At 38.3% G+C, this 19,924-nt stretch overlaps 2 protein-coding genes across 2 annotated transcripts in view; one reads left to right on the top strand and one right to left on the bottom strand.

Annotated features, from left to right (window-relative positions):
* Positions 1-5,527: 5,527 nt before the first annotated feature.
* On the bottom strand, positions 5,528-14,600 carry APIP (APAF1 interacting protein). The gene is made up of 8 exons (XM_072338144.1): positions 14,401-14,600; positions 14,071-14,171; positions 13,050-13,098; positions 11,812-11,929; positions 10,852-10,987; positions 8,179-8,346; positions 7,482-7,598; positions 5,528-6,235 (listed from the first exon to the last, which is right to left on the bottom strand). Exons 1-7 carry the CDS (start codon positions 14,455-14,457, stop codon positions 7,499-7,501), a joined length of 729 nt encoding a protein of 242 aa, XP_072194245.1. The 5' UTR covers positions 14,458-14,600; the 3' UTR covers positions 5,528-6,235; positions 7,482-7,498.
* PDHX (pyruvate dehydrogenase complex component X) overlaps positions 14,480-19,924 on the top strand; it is a 35,750-nt gene continuing 30,305 nt past the window's right edge. Inside the window, exon 1 of the mRNA XM_072338143.1 lies at positions 14,480-14,756. Coding sequence (XP_072194244.1) covers positions 14,618-14,756 — 139 coding nt within the window. The 5' untranslated portion in view covers positions 14,480-14,617. The remainder of the gene's footprint in view (positions 14,757-19,924) is intronic.

The raw sequence follows: 19,924 nt of genomic DNA, 5'->3' as shown, positions 1-19,924 counted from the left end.
GATTTTTAATTGCTAATGTACTTGCTCTTGAGGGCATTTTGTTGAACTCCTACGTGGACACTCCTTTATTTATATACAAGCTGGGGGAAAAAAAAAAAAAAAAAAAAAAAAAAGCCTGCATTATGAAATCTCATTGTTTTTGGCTATGTTTTTCATAGGTGTAGTCCTGGACCTTTATTTTTGTTATGCGTGTGATATTTCAGAAGTTGTCATAACCTGAAGGCGAGGGCATTAAATGAAATGATGACCCAAGAAGATGCGGTAGCCTGATTTTGAACGTGTGACACAGATCGTAAAAAGAATAATTTTTTTATTGTATGAATTAAGTTGCAGGGACTGTTAAGTTAAACTTAAAATAACCCTTTTAAAAGTTGTTGAGGATAATGAATTAGCCAGGAGGAGTGAGAGCTTGCCGCTGCCAACTAAAGTGCTTGGGGACTTGAGATAGAAGCGGATGATAAGAAGCAGTTTTCATGCATTCAAATAAATTACATGTTGGGCTTGGCTTAATCCTGGCATCAGAATGATCTCTGGGGTTTTCCCTACATTATCTTAGTCTATGATTATGCAAATATCCTTTTAATGTAGCGACTCCTTAACAGGAAATTAGTCTCGTACTTGCTCGCATGCTCTTGCAACCAAGAGACATTTGCTTGCAAAATCCTACCGTGTCTGAGGTACAAAAGGCACGTTAACCCTTTCAGTACCAGCATCCTTCAAGCATGCACACAACAGAACATGCTCGGGCAGGGGAGGTTGAACTAGGCTATCTTTAAGGTCTCTCCAACCTAAGCCATTCTGTGATGAACCAGTGAAGAGCTGAGCAGTTCTGCCTGGCAGTAAAATATTCCTGAGTTTGCAAGTTCAACCAGAACACAAATAGTATTAAGCTTACGTTCCATTGCAAAGGGGATACAGAAAAAGAAGTGAGGGAGAAAAAGCAGGATTAAAACGGAAGGCATGCACATGTGACAAAGCATGAAAACAAAAGAAATGCAATCACTACATTTAGTACTGAGGTCAAGGTAGTTTGCCATCATCGTTTGTGCGCGTATGTGTACCTGAATGTATTGCAGCAATGTTGTTTCTAGGAAATGTGCCAAGATGGGGACCTTTGGGATAATCTGCTTTTTCTGGAGAATAGGAATTAAGGGATGGGAATGAGATCTGGAAAGGCAAATGGCTGGTATCCTTCGGGAGAGGAGGAATTAGTCACAATGTACCTGGGTAAGCAGAAAAGATGAGTTCTGGCCTTCTTGTTTTTGTAAACCTACATGACGCTAAGTTATTTCAGGCAAGCTTTCTCTTAAAATGTTTCCAGTAATAGGGCTTCTTCTTTTTTTTTTTTTTTTTATGAAAAAAATAGTCGTTAGGCATCTGCCGTCTATGCAGAACATGCAAATGTTATCCCCTGATCAGAAGCACAGAGTGAAGTCCTGGGAGTTCCAGGTGAGCCTGGTGAAATTTCGCACCTAGCTCTGCAGTGGGATTTAGGGTAGTATCTGATTCATTCACGCTCTTTTGAAACTCCCATCAAAGTGAACTGTTCAAGGCATGACCTTAAGGTAACACTTGAATCAGCCACAGAATCTAGACTTCCAGCTCTTTGCTTTAAATATAAGACCTCTTCTTTCTTCTATATCCAGTGTATTCTGTTTGTAATTATCAGAAATTACCATTAGAGAAATTGGAGCTAATCTGAGGCTCATTTAGGAGCGAGAATTTATGCCCAGCTATTTAAATAAATTCTTGTTGAGCTAGTTTCTGGAGATTAAACTCTGTAATTTTATCTGTCAAGATGGGAGAAACTTGCTAGTACAGTAGCACAGTATCTTAGAGTAAAACAAAACAAAACAACACACATACGTAAGTGTAGAGTGAGTGGGTGTTTGCAAATGCTGTTCAGGCAATATAATTTCTGTGATTTTCCATTAAATATCATCTAGTCAAACATGTTTGGTCCATTCTTAGTATTGCAGCCCGGCCTGTCACGAGTTTTTTTTCTGACTGAGCTTTAGTAAAACACATCAGACATGAGTAAATCTGAAGACATAGAAAAATTCAAGTATTTAAGAGCAAACTCAGTTTAAAATATTAGTAGAATAAAATCCGGAGGAAGAACCAACTGTTACGGTTTCACTGGGAGTTTCACCTCCAGAGTAATTTTTCAGTGACGTGCCCCGTGTGCTGAGCCACTGGCATTCAAATTTAGCAGAAACAGATCCCTGTGTTGATGAAATCAGCTCAAAAACACTAGGATTTTGTTTATCACCTGATGCAAACTCTCATGTACTGACAGGATAAGTGTCAGAAAGTCTTTTTCTTTCTTCTTTTTTTTCTTAGGACACAAGGACTGAGAAGCTTGCTTTTATAGGAAAACACATCAAGTAGTACATTTCTGGTGCAACATTAGGCTTAAAGAATCACCAAGGCACAGTGCTGATGTAAAAGGAAACCAAGCAGGGAGGCTCTCTGACTTCTATGAAAGCTTTGATTAATTCTTTCAAAGCTCAGCCATACGCACCCCTGTTATAAAAGCACACCGTGACTCAGTACTTGTGCTCTGCGTGGGTCTGTAGGTCACAGTTTTATTTCACCCTATATTTAGAAAAAGAAAATAAAACTACCTCCCCTTATAAGAAAAGGGAGTACCAAATCAGCTTCAAAAAGAAAGCATTCTCCTAATCTCTTTAACTGAAGTGTGAATCTGTAAAGTATATGACCACTAACTCCATTCAGTAACGATACTGTACCTTACAACAGCTCAGAGGGTTTTGGTATTTGTTTTTATTTCTTTCTTTTTCTTATCTTTTTTTTTTTTTTTTTTTTTCCTATATATTGATCGTTTCTGTATCAAGCAACAGAAAAATAGATAAACTGCTCCATGTTTATTTGTCACTTTCCTGTTGTCTTCACTGGTGGTAGGTAGATGGCTGGATTGCAAAAAAATTGTTAGATATCTATTTGCCAAATAGTAACAAGAAATTTAGAGGAAGGATATCAAGCTAGCTGTGTTGTTCTACTAATCAGTGGGATTTTCAGTTGTTAATATTTAAATGATGATTTCAGAGTTACAGGAAATAGGATGGCGTTATTGAGGCATTATGGCACTATAAAGGACTTGCAGTAAGCAGTTTTGTCAATATAAGTTATAGCTTTATCACTTGATATTACTAGGTGCTGCATTCCACAACTTCATTTCCTTCTTGGAAAGCAAGTAGGATGTTAGTTAGGAAATAATTTTTATTGGGAAATTCTGGAACTTAATTACTGTTTTCGATGATCCTCTTGAAGTGGGAATTATGACATTTTACATAATCCTATCTGGTGATACTGAAGCCAGATAATCGGCTTCAGTGGTGATCAAATACTTGTTGCAAAGATATACATATCTAACTGGCTATTAATCTACAGTTCAGAAAATGAACTTGACTTCAAAATGATGTGAACTGGAAACTATAAATGACTTAGGAAATGTTAATATCTTTGTCTTGCATAATTGGTAGTGAACTGTAAGAGCTTTCCGAACACTCTGGGGAAGAGTAATCAACAGGCTTGTGAAGCCACCAACGTTGTCAAATTACCAATTTCTTTGTTGAAGGGATCATGCAAAGGCGTGGGAGGAGTTTATTTAGCTCATTTTTGTATCACTGAATGAATGGGATTTCAAATATCTCAAAATCATCTATGGAAGAACATAACTGGTACAGAAAATGTGGATATATATATTTTTTCTTTTTGGCAAATTTTATGAAGGTTGTAGTATTACAGATTGTATTTGGATGAGCTAGTGCATATTTGTAATTAACATATGACCCCAGACGAACATAATTGGCAAAATATTTGGCTCTCCTTGACTGTTCCATTGTAGTTTGTCATTATTGAACATGCAGAACAGAACTTAAATAATCTTTTTCCTTACCAAACATCACTATTATGGAATTATATCATTATGCTGTATTTTGACACCTGCAAGAATACTGCAGGAATTCACTTTTTGCAGAAACCTCAGTTTAAAGGTCACAATCAATAGACTGCAAATAGACTTCACCAGGTAAACTGTCACATCAACAGGTCATGATAAAAAAAAAACAAAAAACCCAGGTTTTCGACCCAGTTTCTTGCTGCAATCTACATATAATTACAGAATGTGAAATTGGTCACTGCAAGCAAAGTATTTATACAAAAGATACAGAACAGTCAGTGCTATTCTGGTTCCTAACATGTGAATACACCCAGAAACACTGGTTAATTCTTTAAGGTAAGAATACAGTGGCATAGATTAGTCTCACTGCCCAATCATCAGGCAGGGAATAGAAGGGAGGCTATCTAATCCATATGAAAATTCCTAGTAAAAGTTCTTAAGTCAGTAATTGACTTACCACACAAATTTGAGAGCCAGGGTTCAGGCCAAATTTGAGCACAAAGATTTAGGGTTTCCTGTTGAGAAAACCTGAAGCCTCCCAGCAAGGTGAGGATAAGTTTTGCTGGTAGATAAGTAGTTGGTGAGCTTCCTGTGGCAAATTGTTCCCTACAATATCTCATTCCAGTCTAATGGTAACTCTTCATCACTTGAGGTCTTGATCCCTTCTTTGATAGTTGCACTTTGGTAGCAGCAGATGCTGAACATGCTCTTTTGTGCCCTGCACAGGAACACATGCTGCAGTTGCCATGAAGATGTGGAAACATGAGGCATGGGGTTGATGACAAACCAGCAGCATAGCAGCAACAACTCTGTTGACTACAGCAGTGCACAGGTAACCACATCTTACTGCTTCGAATCAGCTGTTGCCCAAGCTGGATCAGCTCTCATCAGCAGGCACTTGTTTTATAACTTGATGCCTTACTGAAAATGAGTTTTGCTGGAGCCCAGCATTAGACTGTTAGATGGGCACACACATATCAAGACAAAACAGGATGTTTTTTGCATGAATTTAGCATAACACCATTACCAGTAAATAGAAGGACCATCAGTATATGTTGCCTTAAAATCAATGGTCTGATATACACAACTAAAGGAAGTCAGTTCTCTGCATAGGTCAAAAAATCCAAGAAATTTCTTCCCGACTCCTTGGTTTAGCCAAATAGCTGAGTAAGTCTGAACAGTCATCCTCATCAAATAGAGTCTTCTTTGTCTCTGATGTTAGTTATATCCCCTTTTGCCCCAGCTCTGGTACTCTGAACCCACCTCTGAGTTAACTTTTTAACAGTGGCTGATTAGGAAGCAATATAATTATTTTCTTGTTACCCCCTGCAGTAGTTTCTCTTAGGTTAATGAGTTAATTCACCTCACAGGAGCTCAAACAAGTGCCAAAGATGATGCAAGGGAAATGGTGGGAATGTATGGCCCCTAGCAGAAAACAGAAGGGAAAACAAGGCCTCTCATTTCTGGCAATGTAAGCTGTCAATTGGTGTTCTTCCTTGGGATGAGAGCCTTGATACTCAGTCACAAAGTCGGTCAGTCATGGCTTAGACAGATGCCACTGGGGCTATTCCAGGTTTTGAAATAAAAACACTAAAGATACATAAACATATAAAAGGAAATTTTAATGAGCTGTTTTGAGTAAACTGACATAAGACTGGCTAATAGCACTTCATTTAAAAAAAAGTGTTTTAAATCGCATTGAAAGTGAATGAATTTTAAGAGGTAAAGAATAGGTAAGACCTGGAGGAATTTCTCAGCAACAACTTCCAAATGCATGCTACAAAATTGTGAGTTCCCTACACAGAATAACAATTAAAATATGACTTAAAAAATGCACGTGTTACAGGCTTAATTTCACAGAAATTAATGAAGCATAAATTAATCAGTAGTTTAAACAATCCTTTTGAACATAACTTTTAATTAAGGGGAGGTCCTCATATCCTTCCAACGAATAAGGACTGCTTTATCTTTCAGAGACTTATATCTCGAACAAGTCAAATGATGCAGCAGTGGAGCAGGATCAGCAAATGCAAATTTGTTAAAATCCTAATTTTTAAATCACGCAAACAATGTGTCACATCAGTTCTCTGTAGCACTTCGAACATGAATTTTCATTCCTCCTAAAGTAGCTTCTGCCAGTACCCATAAACAGCAATGATCATTCAGGATCTCTGTAACTCTTTTTCTTCTTTGATTCGTCTGGTCAAAATTGGCTGCCAACATCTGTCAATCAGCTGAGTACAAGAGCACCCCCTTCTGGCTTCAAGAGTGAGAGGTGGAAAATGGAACTCCCATAATCACATAAGAAATCTGTGTAGGGAAAACAAGACATAAACAAAGATTTACATGGTTTAATGGGCACAATAGTGATACGTCAAAGGTTGGACTAGGTGATCTTAGCATTCTTTCTCAACCTTAATGATTCTATACTCTAAAATTAGGTATTCAGCCATAAGAAATGGGCAAAGGAAGATTAATTCCGCTGAGGAAAAATTTAGAACTCATCTCAAAGAGGCCATGGGGTAGCTCTGTGCAGGTGTGGTAGGCAGATGTCCTTGCATGCAGTGGCAGCACTCCAAATACTTGTTCACACAAGGACTCATTTGACAGTAAGCGTCCTGTCCCACTGCTTCCTCCTCTAGCGTGGGCATAACAGCCAGTGCTCTGAGTACTTGGCTGTTTGATGCTCATGCTGCCTAAGCACCCGTTTTTCATCTCTTCTGATGCAAACACAGTGGGTGGAGAGGATTATCTGATGGACCAACTCTGTGCAACAGGTTCGCCCTTTCTATTTAGACCACTACTCTGGTCCAGGGACTCTTTTCTAATCTCAGTAGCAGTATCTTTAGACTTGCTTAGATTTACAGGAAGAGGGATGCCAAACTCTGAACTATTGTGCTACCACTGTGTTTTGCCCTGCTGTACTTTAAAAAGCTTATGTGTCAATCGTTTCAGAGTGCTTTCTCCTTCAATTACATAAAATACCGCTTGATCATATTACATACATTCTTTTACTTAAAAATACTGGTTATGAACGAAACCACTGATCACTGCTGCATTAGAAAAAAGAAATTCACAGTTAGCATCACTAGATGTAAACGTGATACTAATTAATTCAACTTATTCAAATTGCTCAAGAGCAGAAAAGTACACCAAACAAGTAACATTACTGAGAAAAGACTGAAAAAAAGAACTTGCTGAGGAACAGAAGTGCATGTTCAGGCATCTCTCTAAAAATCAGAGTTTTAGGATGAGGTTTTTTTCTTTCATTGTTTTCATTCTGGTAATGCTGGATATACCTTGGTTTGAAAAGGCAATTGCACTCCAAGCTGTACCTAAGTGTTAAAATAGGCACAGGACATACTTTATATATATCCTTTCAGTGCTCTAGGTGGTAAGGAAGCATGATTTCAGGTGTAGACAAACCGCAGTGGTAAGAGAGCAGGAGAGTACTGAAGCTTCTGTTCTGGTATCCAAGTGGGAGAGAAGACTGAACAGATGGTGTCACCTATAGCCTTTCCCTGCAAACAGATAATTTCTACAGATAAACTCACACCTGAATATTGCTGTCATTCACAAGATTCCATTTTCTCCCGTTGGATGTTTTGAAGGATCTAGTCCATGTTGCTTCATCTGCACTGCGATATCAAATAGGTAGTCGTAACACTCACACCTAGAATTAAATGGAGAAACAGGTGAAGTGTAAAGTTAGGCTCAATACATTCAAGTCTTACTGCTTTTTATGGTAACGGTTATATTTTGTGAGCTGTACATCATCTGTGTGACAGTCTGACTGGATAGCTGTTAACGTTTATTTCCATCGCAACTGCATGAAATGTCAGAAAGAACACCTGGTGCCCAGCATTTCAGCTACATGATCCCGATGTGTTGCACTTCCAGCAGCAAATGAAGAATGGAATTTCCAATGCCCGCATACTTCCTCTCCTCCCCAAAAAAAAGGGACTAGAGAAGACTGGGTGAACAGTATTGGCAGGTATCATTTAAAAGCAGAGACTGTCTTGATGTTTTGCACTTGTCCATGTAAAAGGAAAATGTTGGGAACTCTATCATTCAGAATAGATTGGAAAGAAAAATCAAACAGTGAAATCATGGATGAACCCAGTGAACCTGTAAATTCAATGAGGCTAAAAGCTTATGAATTTCTGAGTCACTGACAATGGTCAGAGATTAAGAAAACAGCAGTCTATAAAATTTTGAGGTATAATAGCAAAATATACCTTAATTGTACTCACATTGTTTTGGCTTTTTCCCATGTTTCTCCCCATACGTAGACTCCATGACGTCTGACCAAAACAGCACAAGAATCTGGGTATTCTTCCATTGCTTTTGCCATTCTTTCCTTGAGATCCTTCTCTTCTGGTGTATTCTCAATAATGGGAACCACCAGTGTATCATCATATCTAAGAGAAAAATAGACATATATATCTTAAAATTGATATGTTTGGAACAGTGATCTATCTTTTACTTCAGTTCTTCCATTAGAAAGAGCTTTTCCTTTGCATAAAGGTATTAACAGATTCTCATCACTAGAGATTTTTAAGCTCTTCTCTTGTGAGTCACACAGCAGCAAATGAATTCAGGAATGTCTCCCACTTTCATGACCTGCTGGCAATATCTGAACTTGAGGCACAAAAAGAAAATAACTTTTAATGCATTAGATATGGTTGTTTGTTCACCTATCATCGCTTTGTAGTTAGGTCCCTTTGCAACTTTTTCAGACTTTCTTCATCACGCATTGGCATTGCCTACAAGCTTGATCTCAGCTTAAATTATTCAAAAGAATCATATCACAAAGAAGGAAATAAAACTGTTTGCTGGAGAGCAGAATAAAATTGAATTTAGATAGTCCAAAAAGCCCCTGGAAAAAAAAATTGTCCTGCTAAGGCATATAAATAGAAAGTGTCAACATATGAAAAATAAATTCTTCTGTGATAGAGTGGTTGGTGGGCTACATGTGATCTGAAGAGAGCTTGAGAGCCCCAGTTCCAAAGACAAGATGATGCATGTTACTCAATGGAACTTGCCTAAGAGTTTCTTGTGAAGGAGATCGGGATATTTGGCATTGTTTGAACCTTAATTAACACTGGCAGAAACTTGTTTAAATAGTTTTTAATAAGTCCCCAGTTCATGTTCAGATTTATCATTGAGATCTCTTAGATATTTCAAGACTGGATGTTAGCAGAACTTATAAAAAACACAGAGGGGAAGCAAAGGTAAAATGAATATAGCCTATACTTCATATTAAATATTAACAAAATGTTGTTGTCTCATGTATTACAGTTCTCAATGCTGATTCTTTTCCCAAGGAACTCTACAAAATAGCGGGGGAAGAAAATTAAGTGTTTGTAGGTTTACTTTGACTCTCATATATTCTAATGATCAACATTATATTTGGAGTGTGTGCTACTAGCTAGGACATTTCAACTAAGGGATTGCTTTGCTAGTTTCTACTTTGTACTTGGACATCGGTTTGGAAGCAGGTATAAACATCACAAATTGATTCCTCATCATAACCTTTTATTGTAAGAATGATTAGCTATAAAACACACAAAAGACTCTGGAAGAGTTAAACTAGAGAGATTAAAAAATATTTTACTGAAACATAAGGAGCCTACACTGACACAAAAAGTTCATATAAAATACTTGGAGACTGTCTGAGATTTTGAAAGCTACTTACTGCAGATTTAATTCTACAGAAACAAAAGGTAAAACTATTCTAGCATTCAGGGATCGTATTTAGGCCAGTAAATATCTGTAACAGAAAGCTTCCAGAATTTCTTTTTGATTCAGCGTGCAGTCTGGTGTGAGGCAAGGCAATGGAACTTATGGAAAGTTTGTACTTAGCAAACGTGATCTGGAGCTCTGAACTTTTAATTTTTTTTTCTTTTTCTAATATGTTAGCTGGATGCTATAGGACAATTTGTAGATATGGAGTGCAACAGACACAGTGCTTCCTGATTAAAATACGGGAGTTCTGGAAATCCACAATGCAAATCCAATAAAAGGAAGTTGTCGTTGTTGCTTTTTTTTCCAAGCCAGTGTCAGGCAGTTCAGTATAAGGGATGTTTTCACTAGGAAGTTCTGCCACAAAAAAAAAATAAATGCAAATGCTAATGCTAACAAGAAGGTAAAACTGGCAAGTCAACCAAGACTTTAAATAAAATACGTCCAGGCATAAAATCACATGCCAAACATGTTGTTTGCTCCCTTGCCAAAGGGCAATTGTTATATATAAAAATTTACATCAAAAAGTGGAAAGAATTTAGCCTTTCAATTTTTCATCTAATTGTCACGTATTATATAAATATTGTTTGCTGGTCTCAATTCAACCGTCTGTGGGTGGAGTCCTCAAAACAAGCCATCACACATAATTTGGAATAACTCACCACTTACCTCAGAGCTCGTCCTTGGAAAGTAACAATGTTATCTTTAATGAGCTGTTTATTCTGATTTTTCTTTCAAAGTCCATCAAGTAAAATACGAAATCCTCAACTCTCTTAACTTGCCCTAAACTAACACAGGTAATGATATGTGAAGTCCATCCAAACGCAGTTTGCACTTATCAATCAAACCTAATGTTGGCTGGCTACAGTATCAGTTAAATGTTGGACAGATGAGTTAACAGCTCTTTTCTTGATATATTTATCAAGATATTTGCTCTTTATTTAATCTGTTTCTACAGCTCAATGGACCACAGTAACCTTGACTTTGCAAGATTTTATCTCAGATCTCTTTAGGCTTGAGACCCTCTTAGGGGAAGCCAATGATTTATTCCAGAGGTCTTGTTACTACTCATTTACAATACTTTATATTATACACTTCAACACACATAACTCAAATTACTTATCATCTATTTTGCTGAAAATAAGCAATCAAATAGCACATCTCTGCTCTTAAAAATGTACCGGTAATAGCCTCCTGAAGAACACTTCTGGATTCCTTTTATCATCTCCTGATGGGTAATAATGAACTCACTCCCTGGGTAAAGAAGGGTAGCCATAACAGCAGCCTTGGAATGGGTATGTATCACTGCACCTGCTCCTAAGAAGAGGAAAAAAATATAATATATATATATATATTATATATTTTATAATATTTGAAAGGCATTTATTAAGAAAAAATTGTTACTGTATTTGATTCATTTTCTTTGGCTACGCATCTTAGCAAATGGTAATTTACTGTATCAGAAGAAAAATTGCAAAGCAGCCTAAATAAAGGTAGGAAATAATTGCTCACTTATAAAGGATAATTATAGAGTGTTTTAGGACAGCAATGTCAACTTTTACTTAGTGACAAATTGCAAGAGAAAAGCTACTTGCACAAAAGCAAAGAGAAGCACTCCTTCTATAGTTTTCTTATGTGCTGTAAAAACTAAAACACTCTAATAATTTTATCAGAAATCAACGATTCTAAAGAATTCCCAAACTTATAAAGAAGAGACTTCTTTAACATCCCTGACACCAGAAAAGGAAATGGATGGTCCACTGAAAACTGGCACTGTGATTACAAGGTAAGGAAAAGCTTCATATTTCTTTCACATAATAATTTAGAACCTTTGACAATAGCCAAGGCATGTCAAAGACTTCCCATTCCCTCCAACAACCTATTAATATACTGGACTAAAAATCAGTGCTGAAAATGACCTTGGGTGTAGTTACATAGGAAGCTGTAGAAAAGGCTTACGGATGTTACTGTGGATTACATTACGTTGTGTGTGTGCTTGGACAAATTTATTTATTTTACAGGCTTGTGTCTTTTTCACTGTGACTTCTACTTTTAAAGAATCTGGTACTGAATTTGAATGTTGTTGACAATGTATATACGGCATTTCAGTCAACAGTAAAGCAAAAAGATTTGCTACATACCTCTCATAGTGTAGGCATTCATAAAAAGAGGCGTGCACTGGCTTTTCTTTAGTTTCTTGTGAGCTGGGGGACCACTGATGTCCTGCTCGTTCATGTCACAAACAAACATATCTTCTGGCTGCATCAGAGAAATTATTTTGACCTGTGATTACCTGAACAGTTTCATTTTCCTTCTAAGGAGATATATACGTACAGACACACAACGTATTTAATAACAAATGCAATTTCAACTTTGTAAGGCCCTACATTTATCCACTAACCCTAATTATCATTACTGTCTAAAGTAAATGAGCATTTGGTACCTCCTTTCAGTACTGCTGTCAAGGAGTACTAAAACTAAAATTTGCAAAGAAAGGAGATGGCTTGTATCTAAATAACAGACCGTCCGAAGCTCAAAAGGAAAAGTAGTGACTTACTAAAAACAAACAGACAAAGAGTAGCTTTACAGAAATGTTACTTTTGCAGTATACAGCTGTAGCTGTTGAATTGTCCACGGTAGAAGTAAAACTGTGTCATTAAAAAAGTTAACAGGAAATACAGTTACAAGAGATCTCCTTACTCACTACGCTCAATCCACTGCTGCTGCCAGCAAAGAGCAAAATATCACAGCCTTGCCATATAATGCCTTTTCCTGTCGTATTTGCTAATGTTCCTAGCGAGTACTGTGCAGAACTTCAAGTTTCTATCAGCAAAGAGATTCCTTTCATGTTTCATTGTATTTCCCCTCAGAGATCTATAACAATTTTCCTATTGACATAAAATGGTTATCAATTACCATTTTCCCCTGCACTTATATTTTAGGGTTTTTGCTGTTCCAGGAAAGGAAATGCATAATATAGCCAACATCACCCTTTCTTGGAGCAAGCCCATCTGTTGACTGAGAAGATCAAGAAAAAGATTTCCAGTCACTCAAACAAGAAACAGAAAAGAGGCGTTAAAGCGTAATACGCGTGTGCTACAGTAACCTGAAACTGTACACAGATAGCTATAAAGCCATTTAATCTTGAAAAAGAAAAAAAGCTGATCTTAAGTAACTTTCAGTCTTCTCTGCTTTTATGCTGGCCATAGGCTTGGTTTGGCAGGCAAGAACTTAAATAAGAGGAGAAATCCAGTTATTTCAGGAATGCAAACCATAGTATTGTAAGCCCAACTTTATCTAAGGAAAAATAAAACGCTAAACATAGGTAATTTTACCCATCTGAAGATAAGCACTAAGGTAGAAATGCAGTTAAACGTACCTGTATTCTTTCCTTCTGGACTCCTGAAGGAGCAATATAGATTTCATTCCTAAAAAAAATTTGAAGATAGGTAAAACTATTAAAAAACAAATGTCTTTCTAACAGCACGAGCATTAGAGCTCTACATTCACTTGAAAAGAAAAAGCAAAACTAAACTGTGACAATAAATTGATTGCTCTTCTATATATGTGGTCACGGGTAGATGGGGTTGTCTTTTGGTTTTGTTTTGTTGTTTTCTTCCACAGTTCACATGAACAAAATCCATAAAAATGTTGATTTAAATGTAAATAATTTTAAGGAGGCAACTGAAATATTTTCAATAACAACAAAGAAAATCAGACTGTTATCTCGTACTTAATCACTTTTAGTTTCAGCAGCAGTGCTTTAAATTCAGGAGCACAGAGACATCTAGTGAATAATTAGTCAAGTTACAGGTGTATCAAGTTACAGGTTTATCTCTTAAGAAGTGTGAGATGTTTGAATATTTTTCTCTCTTGTCATGAAATTCATGGTTCAGAAGAAGTGAAATACAGGACAGCTGATAAAATATTCTAGATCTGATTTTAATAATGCTATGCCATATCTTGGCATCTTCACCCTGAGTTGTTCCTATGAACAGTACAGTCAGTAATGGTGATCAGGATGTAAGGTAAAACTAGCTGCTAGAACTTCAGTTGTTCCTATGGAACCATTCTAGGCTAGTCTAATTGCTCTCTGCCTCACGGCTGTTCATTCTGAAACGTACCTTGCGCTAATGTAGGTATAAAAATGAGTACAGTCATTCAGATTACAACTCCTACCATGTAAGATGCATTGGAAGCTACTCTACTAATAGCCGTGTTGTTTCTTTTTCTGATATACACTGCACGTATGTCAGGAAAATCAAGAGATTAGTAACTTTTAAGTTACGGTGTCCATGATGGGGCAGTGACAGACCCTGAAAGGTATTTGCAGAGTGAAGGTTTCTCTTTTTAGGACCTTTAAAGATCATACAGCTTCTTGCTCTTCTATCTTTACTTACCCATATTTCAGGCTGATTCCTCCACCAGTTCCTGTTACCCAGCCTAAACCATAAAACAGTCTACAAAGTTCTGGGATAAGATTTCTCGGATGTAACTTATCCTAAAAATAAATTAGAAAAGGATCAATTAAAAGCGATCAGAAAACGAAGAATTTAAATTCCGAGACTCAGTTTAAACGGGTGGCAGTCATATTTCAGCATGACGGTATTATTTATGACTTCAATTACAAGGGGACTGTTTTCTCTTTTAGGACACGTTTTTCTACGGCCTGGCTTAAAGCCCGCCTCGTTCCGGACCAAGCGCTGCTACCGCAGCCGCCGCCTCGTTACCTGCGCCGCGTCGCGGCCGTTGTTGAGCTCCAGGCCGTGACCGCCGGCGGCAGCCATGACGCCGGTGCGTGCGCGGGGTCCTGCCGCCGTAACCCAGAGCGGGCCGTAACCCCGACTGCCCGCAGTCGCGCAGCGGACGGCTGGGCGGAGGCGTGCCGGCTTTTCCGTTCAGGCAGCGCGAGGGACAGCCCCGCTCCGGCAGTGAGGGCGAGGCAAGATGGCGGCCTCCTGGTGGCGGAGCGGCGGCGCCGGGGTGCTGAGGTTGTTGCGAGGCGGACGGCCGGTGCTGGGCGCTGGGCAGGCCCTCCCCGCCCGGGGAGGCTGGAGGCTCCTGCATGGCACTCAGGAGCTGCTGGGTGAGTGCTGGGCTGCAGCCGGCCTGCTGCTGCGCGGGGACAGCGGTAGCAAGGAGCCTCGGTGGGCCGGAGCTGTGCGGGTATGTGCTGTGAGCGCCCGGTGCTACCGGTCGGTGTGCGGGGCTTGCAAGGCCCGAGAGGTGGATCGAGAACTAAAGGAGCAGTTCCGTCCTACCACAAATTGAACGGGAGGCCGTGGAGGTGGAGCCTGCATGGCTGGATGCTGCTGTCTTGGTCTGCGGAGTTCCAAAGCGCGAGTGCTTTTCGGCAGGTTTGCTCCTATATTTGGCCCGAAGCTGATCGTTCATCAAATATTAATTCCTTTAGTCTGTGTAGCTGCCGGATTCCTCTCTGGATATTATTTTTTTTTCAGTTCTGTTCCTAAATGGTTCTTACACGTTCGTTGCTCCCGCTCTCTGAAGTCTGAGGTTGAGTCTATAAGATGTTCAAACTTAGGGTTTAGCACTGAAATGCTGTACTTAATTTCAAAGGCAGCTTCTTGGCTTCTCATCCACGTGAGGGCTGCTATGCTGAGCTTCTGTTAGTTTGGTGTCACATTCTAAAGAACACATCTTCAGTTCTTCAGTTTACTTTGAGAAAGTTGTGCTCATTCAGCAGACTTCATGTGTATGTATTATTTTAGGTAACGTTTTCTTCCTCCTTTAGGAGCCCAAATATGTTTTTCTATGCTCGTATGATATCGGAGGTGGTAAGGTTAACATCTGTAGCATCCAGATGTTAAGCTGTCAATGAGTAAATAGCATTAAAATGTCTGAGCATTTGAAAAAAGGAGGGCAGTGTGAAGGAGAGAAAGCAAAGGTCAGTTTCCAAGAAAACTCATCAGTGCATTTGAAAGAGGAAGCAAAAAAGCATACAGCACAATTCAAGTGAAATGACCAGGAGTGAGCACGTAGGAACAAAAATGAAAAAATCAAGGTGTAAAATGATGCAGCTGTAATCTTGCAGAAGCATTGAAGAAACAACTTGTAAGTTAGTATGAGAAATAAGGCCCAGTGTGTTACGCAACAGAATACACCAAAACCCAAGTATGTATTGGTTGAGCTTTCACTGAGAGCTAAATCAATGCACAGACATGTTGACAAAAGCTAAGCTAGGTGAAGGGCACGAGTTATTCAGAGAACAACTTAGGACAAGTTAGATGTCATTCACACAAATTAGTGTTGCAGCTATCAGCTGCAGAGAACAGGTGAGATGGAGGGAAAGCAGAAAGATGTCTTTGTTATCTTTCTCATCTGTGTTTTCAAAAAAACTCCACGAAAATACTTTCCTGACTTTTTGTTTGTCTTCGGAGCTTGCAGTTAAGCAACCAGCCAAACAAATTATGAAATACTGACAAGGCTTAGGAACACTTTGTTTCATCAGGCCACTCAGATTTTCTTTTGTAAGGTGTAACAGTGCTATCTGTGTTATAGATTGACTTTGTAAGGCTTTGGCATGGTATTGTATGTTTGTGGGTTTTGTTTTTCTCAGTGTTTTTTCCTAAAAGGAAATTGTAAAAAAGATAATCTCAAGGATTCTCTGTAGGGTTGTTCAAACTGTAAAGGAAGCTGAGGTGTCCTAACTGGAAGGATATTTATCAGAGATCATTCAGGTCCCTTTCAGGACTAGGCCTGATGCCGAGTTTTAAATGCTGTATTTGTTAGAGATCTGAAAAATGTTTGTCAATCCAAATATGAGTTGAGGACGTGATTAAACTTCAAACTAATTGCAGCAAGTTATGTGCATAATAGTAAGAACAAATGCGTAGTATAGGATAGGATGTGGTAGTTTTCTAGGTCATAATCCTGCAGTAAGAAGTCAAGGCTTTATGGTGTATTGGAAACAGAATGTGAGTGAATCATCACCATGCTGCCGAAGTTATAGTGGGTTGATAAGCTAGGAGTGTCATCAGGAGGGCACGTGGTAATTCTTCTGTCACTCTACTTTGCACTGATCATGCCTCAGCCAAAGTTTTGCTATAGTTTTCAATGCTGTACATCAGGAAGGGTATGGGCTGATGGGAGAGATTTCAGAGAGCAGTGAGAGTTGTTAAAGATCTAATGAATTGTCAGACAGTTCAGTCAAAAAATGTAACAGAAGGAATAACCAGAACTTAAATATTTGTGTGAGATAAGCAGTGAAATACAAATGCATCTAGTACTGGGGGAAAACTTTCAATGATTTGAACAGCATTGCTCTGTTTTCTCTCCTTGATTGCATTTTGCATCTCCGTAGACAGGGATATGTGAAATTCCAGCTGTATCTATAGGTAGTCAAAGCACCAAGGTGTGGATCTGCTTAATTATAGTTGCAAATTGGTGTATGTCATGCTGAGGTTTCAGCAGGTAATTGACATTCTAGTAACCTTGTGGAGCTGTACAGTAAACTGAGGACACAAGGCACTGATGGACTTAATTCATAGCAGGAAGAAAAAAAGAATGAACTATTACTTTTTTTTTTGAACCTTATATTCTTTAATCTTATAATTGCTGTCAGATTGCAGCAAGTCTTTTAAATCTCTACTAACCAGACGGTATTGCTTGGGGAATTACGAAATACCTCAGGGGTGGCATGTGTGAAAGCGTTTGTCCTCAGTTCATCACAGGTTTTGTTTGTTTTGTTTTGACAAAGCTGGAGCTGTTTCCATAACAGAGGAGGTCAGATGTGAGGCAATGAAATGGTGTTTTGTTGGATATGCTTAAACATGAGGTATTCAGATTATAGTCACCATCTTATTCCAGGGATCTCCCTTCTTCTCTCAGTTTACTTGGTACACAGTGTAAAGGACAAAGGAGGTGGCAGAAATCTTTTTTATTGATGCTATATTTTAAGAATTGTTTTCTTGGCTACACAGGAAGTTGTCTTTCACATAAAGAGTAGCTTCTATTCCAAAAAATAAAAACTGTTGTTTTCTAAGCCTTTTTAAAACTCAAATAATTGGTTTGTGACAGCACAAAGTTGATGGCAGTAAAAAAAGTTGATGGCAGTTGATTAGCAGATGGTGATGGGAGCTGAGAAGTTTTGTGTGTTGAAAATTCTATTGAGTGAGTGAGCCTCACTTGTCTTTAATAAATTGTGTGAATTGTCTGAGCTCTTTACTTACCAATAATGAAAGAGCAACAGTATTTACTGTAAACAGTATTTACTGTTTACTGAATGCCTATAAGGACTGTGCTGTACAGTGCAATTAACCTGTATCCTGTTTGGATGTCTGATTGCTAACTGAGCTAAAATAACTTTGTAAAAAGTTATTAAAGTAACTAAAATAGCTTTGAAGGGTCACCATTCTTCAAGCTGCTGTTCTTGTGTATCTGTGGAAGAGCAAGCCTTAATTGCAGCACTCTGAACCTGGCTGTGAACATAAATGTCTCTATATGCTTGTGCCCTAGGTGAACGCCCATGGAATGGATTGTTTAGTGAGGCCAAGGGATGAGGAAGGAGTGGAGAAAATAGAATGGAACTGCCTCTCCTTTTTCCTTTCCTTTGCCATAAGTACTTTATTTGTAGTTAGCAGTTCCTTTAATATAGATTTAAGTCCTGTACTGCGTTCTGTGCGGGCATTTGGGGTGTCAGTGTTATTTATATTGCTGTGTGATGAGTCGGGTCAGGGAGCTATCATGAATGAAATCGTATTTCTTGTGATGAGATTAACTACCAGTAAAACCCATTCTCTAATCTGGATAACTGAATAGCATCATGAATATTAGCACTGCTGGAAGTATGAGTAAGTGGGTCAGAAGGCTGAACAGCTTCTTTCACGTGTCTCATGGATTGGTATCAAGTTAAAGCTAATGTAGAACAAGAGGCAGTCATGAAAAGCTAAGCTAATAAGTTTTTTCCTTAAATTAACACAATTTGAAATTTAATTGATTCACTGCCTTGCAAAACTGTTTTGAGGGTTGGATCTCAGAGGTCTTTTCCAACCTCTATGATTCTGGATCTGTGATACACTGTAGATGAAAGAAGCAGGTGTTTTTTGCATAAAAAACCCACTCTGATTTCATAGCTGTGAAGTCTTTTTAAGACACCAAAATACTGTTAGTGAATGTTGGAAGGTTTTTCAGTGAACTTATTGACCATGTCTGCCATCCAGACATCAGAAAGCAACTAGAATGTCTTTTTTACTTGGTAGGCCACCAGAAGCAACCTAGCAACCCATCTTAAGTTTCACCGATATGAGTTTAAAAGTAAATAAATAAAACTGAATGGAGGGAGAGAAGGGAAACAGTTTTGCTGTTGGGTAGACCATGGCCAACACATTTGTCTGCAGTGACAACATGATTAGAAGAAGACATCATTTTGCTCTGATAATACTGTTAACCTTTTTATTGTACACATAAAAAAGTGAAAGTTCAATGAGCAGCGTGTTGGAGTGAGAAATCACTGCAACTATTGTAAACTGCTTGCTTACCACAATACCTCTTCCCTGTTAAAAATATTGATACAAGTATACATAGAGTTGTCCAGTGTGTAGATAAAATCTATTCAGTTCTCTGCTTTTTTAGGTTTTGTGCATATTTTTCTAAGCTTCAGTGCAGGTAATCCAGAGTTTGTAATGTTTTTCTAGATAGTTAATTGCTTTACATTGTATACCTTGGCTGCTTTTTAAATCAACAAGTAAGCTCATGTTTTCTTTTTAAATTAAGAGCAATGGTGTGTCTGTTAAATTCTTTGTTGCTGGGGTACATTTGAGGATCAAGATGTTTCCATATGAAAATTGTTTTCTAATTTAAGCGGCATGTCAAACTTTAAGGTGAACCATCTAAAAGATAACATCCATGACACCCAGCAGTCTTTTAGCAATGCATTTTAAGTCTGGAGGGGTGAGCCGCAGAATTTTACAGCCAGTTGTTTGTTTTCAGAATGAAATCATTGCATAATTCCATATAAATGTAGCATACTGTGTTTTGAAGTAAAATGTCGGCTACTTCCTAAGGAGTTACCAACTTTGTCACCTGCAGCTTGCAGGGCTTTGCTGTCTTCAGAGAAAGTGGAGCATGGCATTAGTTTTCACAAACTTTTCTGTTCACAAGATTTTCTTCTTATTGTGTCTAAATAGAATTGCAGAATTGTGATGGTAGAATGTATGCATTTGTTCCTGTTGATTAGAAGCAGTTGTATACCTTCTATGCTAAGTTTGAGCTCTGCTCCTCAATTGTAGTTATTAT

The sequence above is a fragment of the Excalfactoria chinensis genome, chromosome 5 (genome assembly GCF_039878825.1).
Source record: "Excalfactoria chinensis isolate bCotChi1 chromosome 5, bCotChi1.hap2, whole genome shotgun sequence".
Classification (NCBI taxonomy): Eukaryota; Metazoa; Chordata; class Aves; order Galliformes; family Phasianidae; genus Excalfactoria; species Excalfactoria chinensis.
This window is presented reverse-complemented; position numbering and strand designations above follow the sequence as displayed.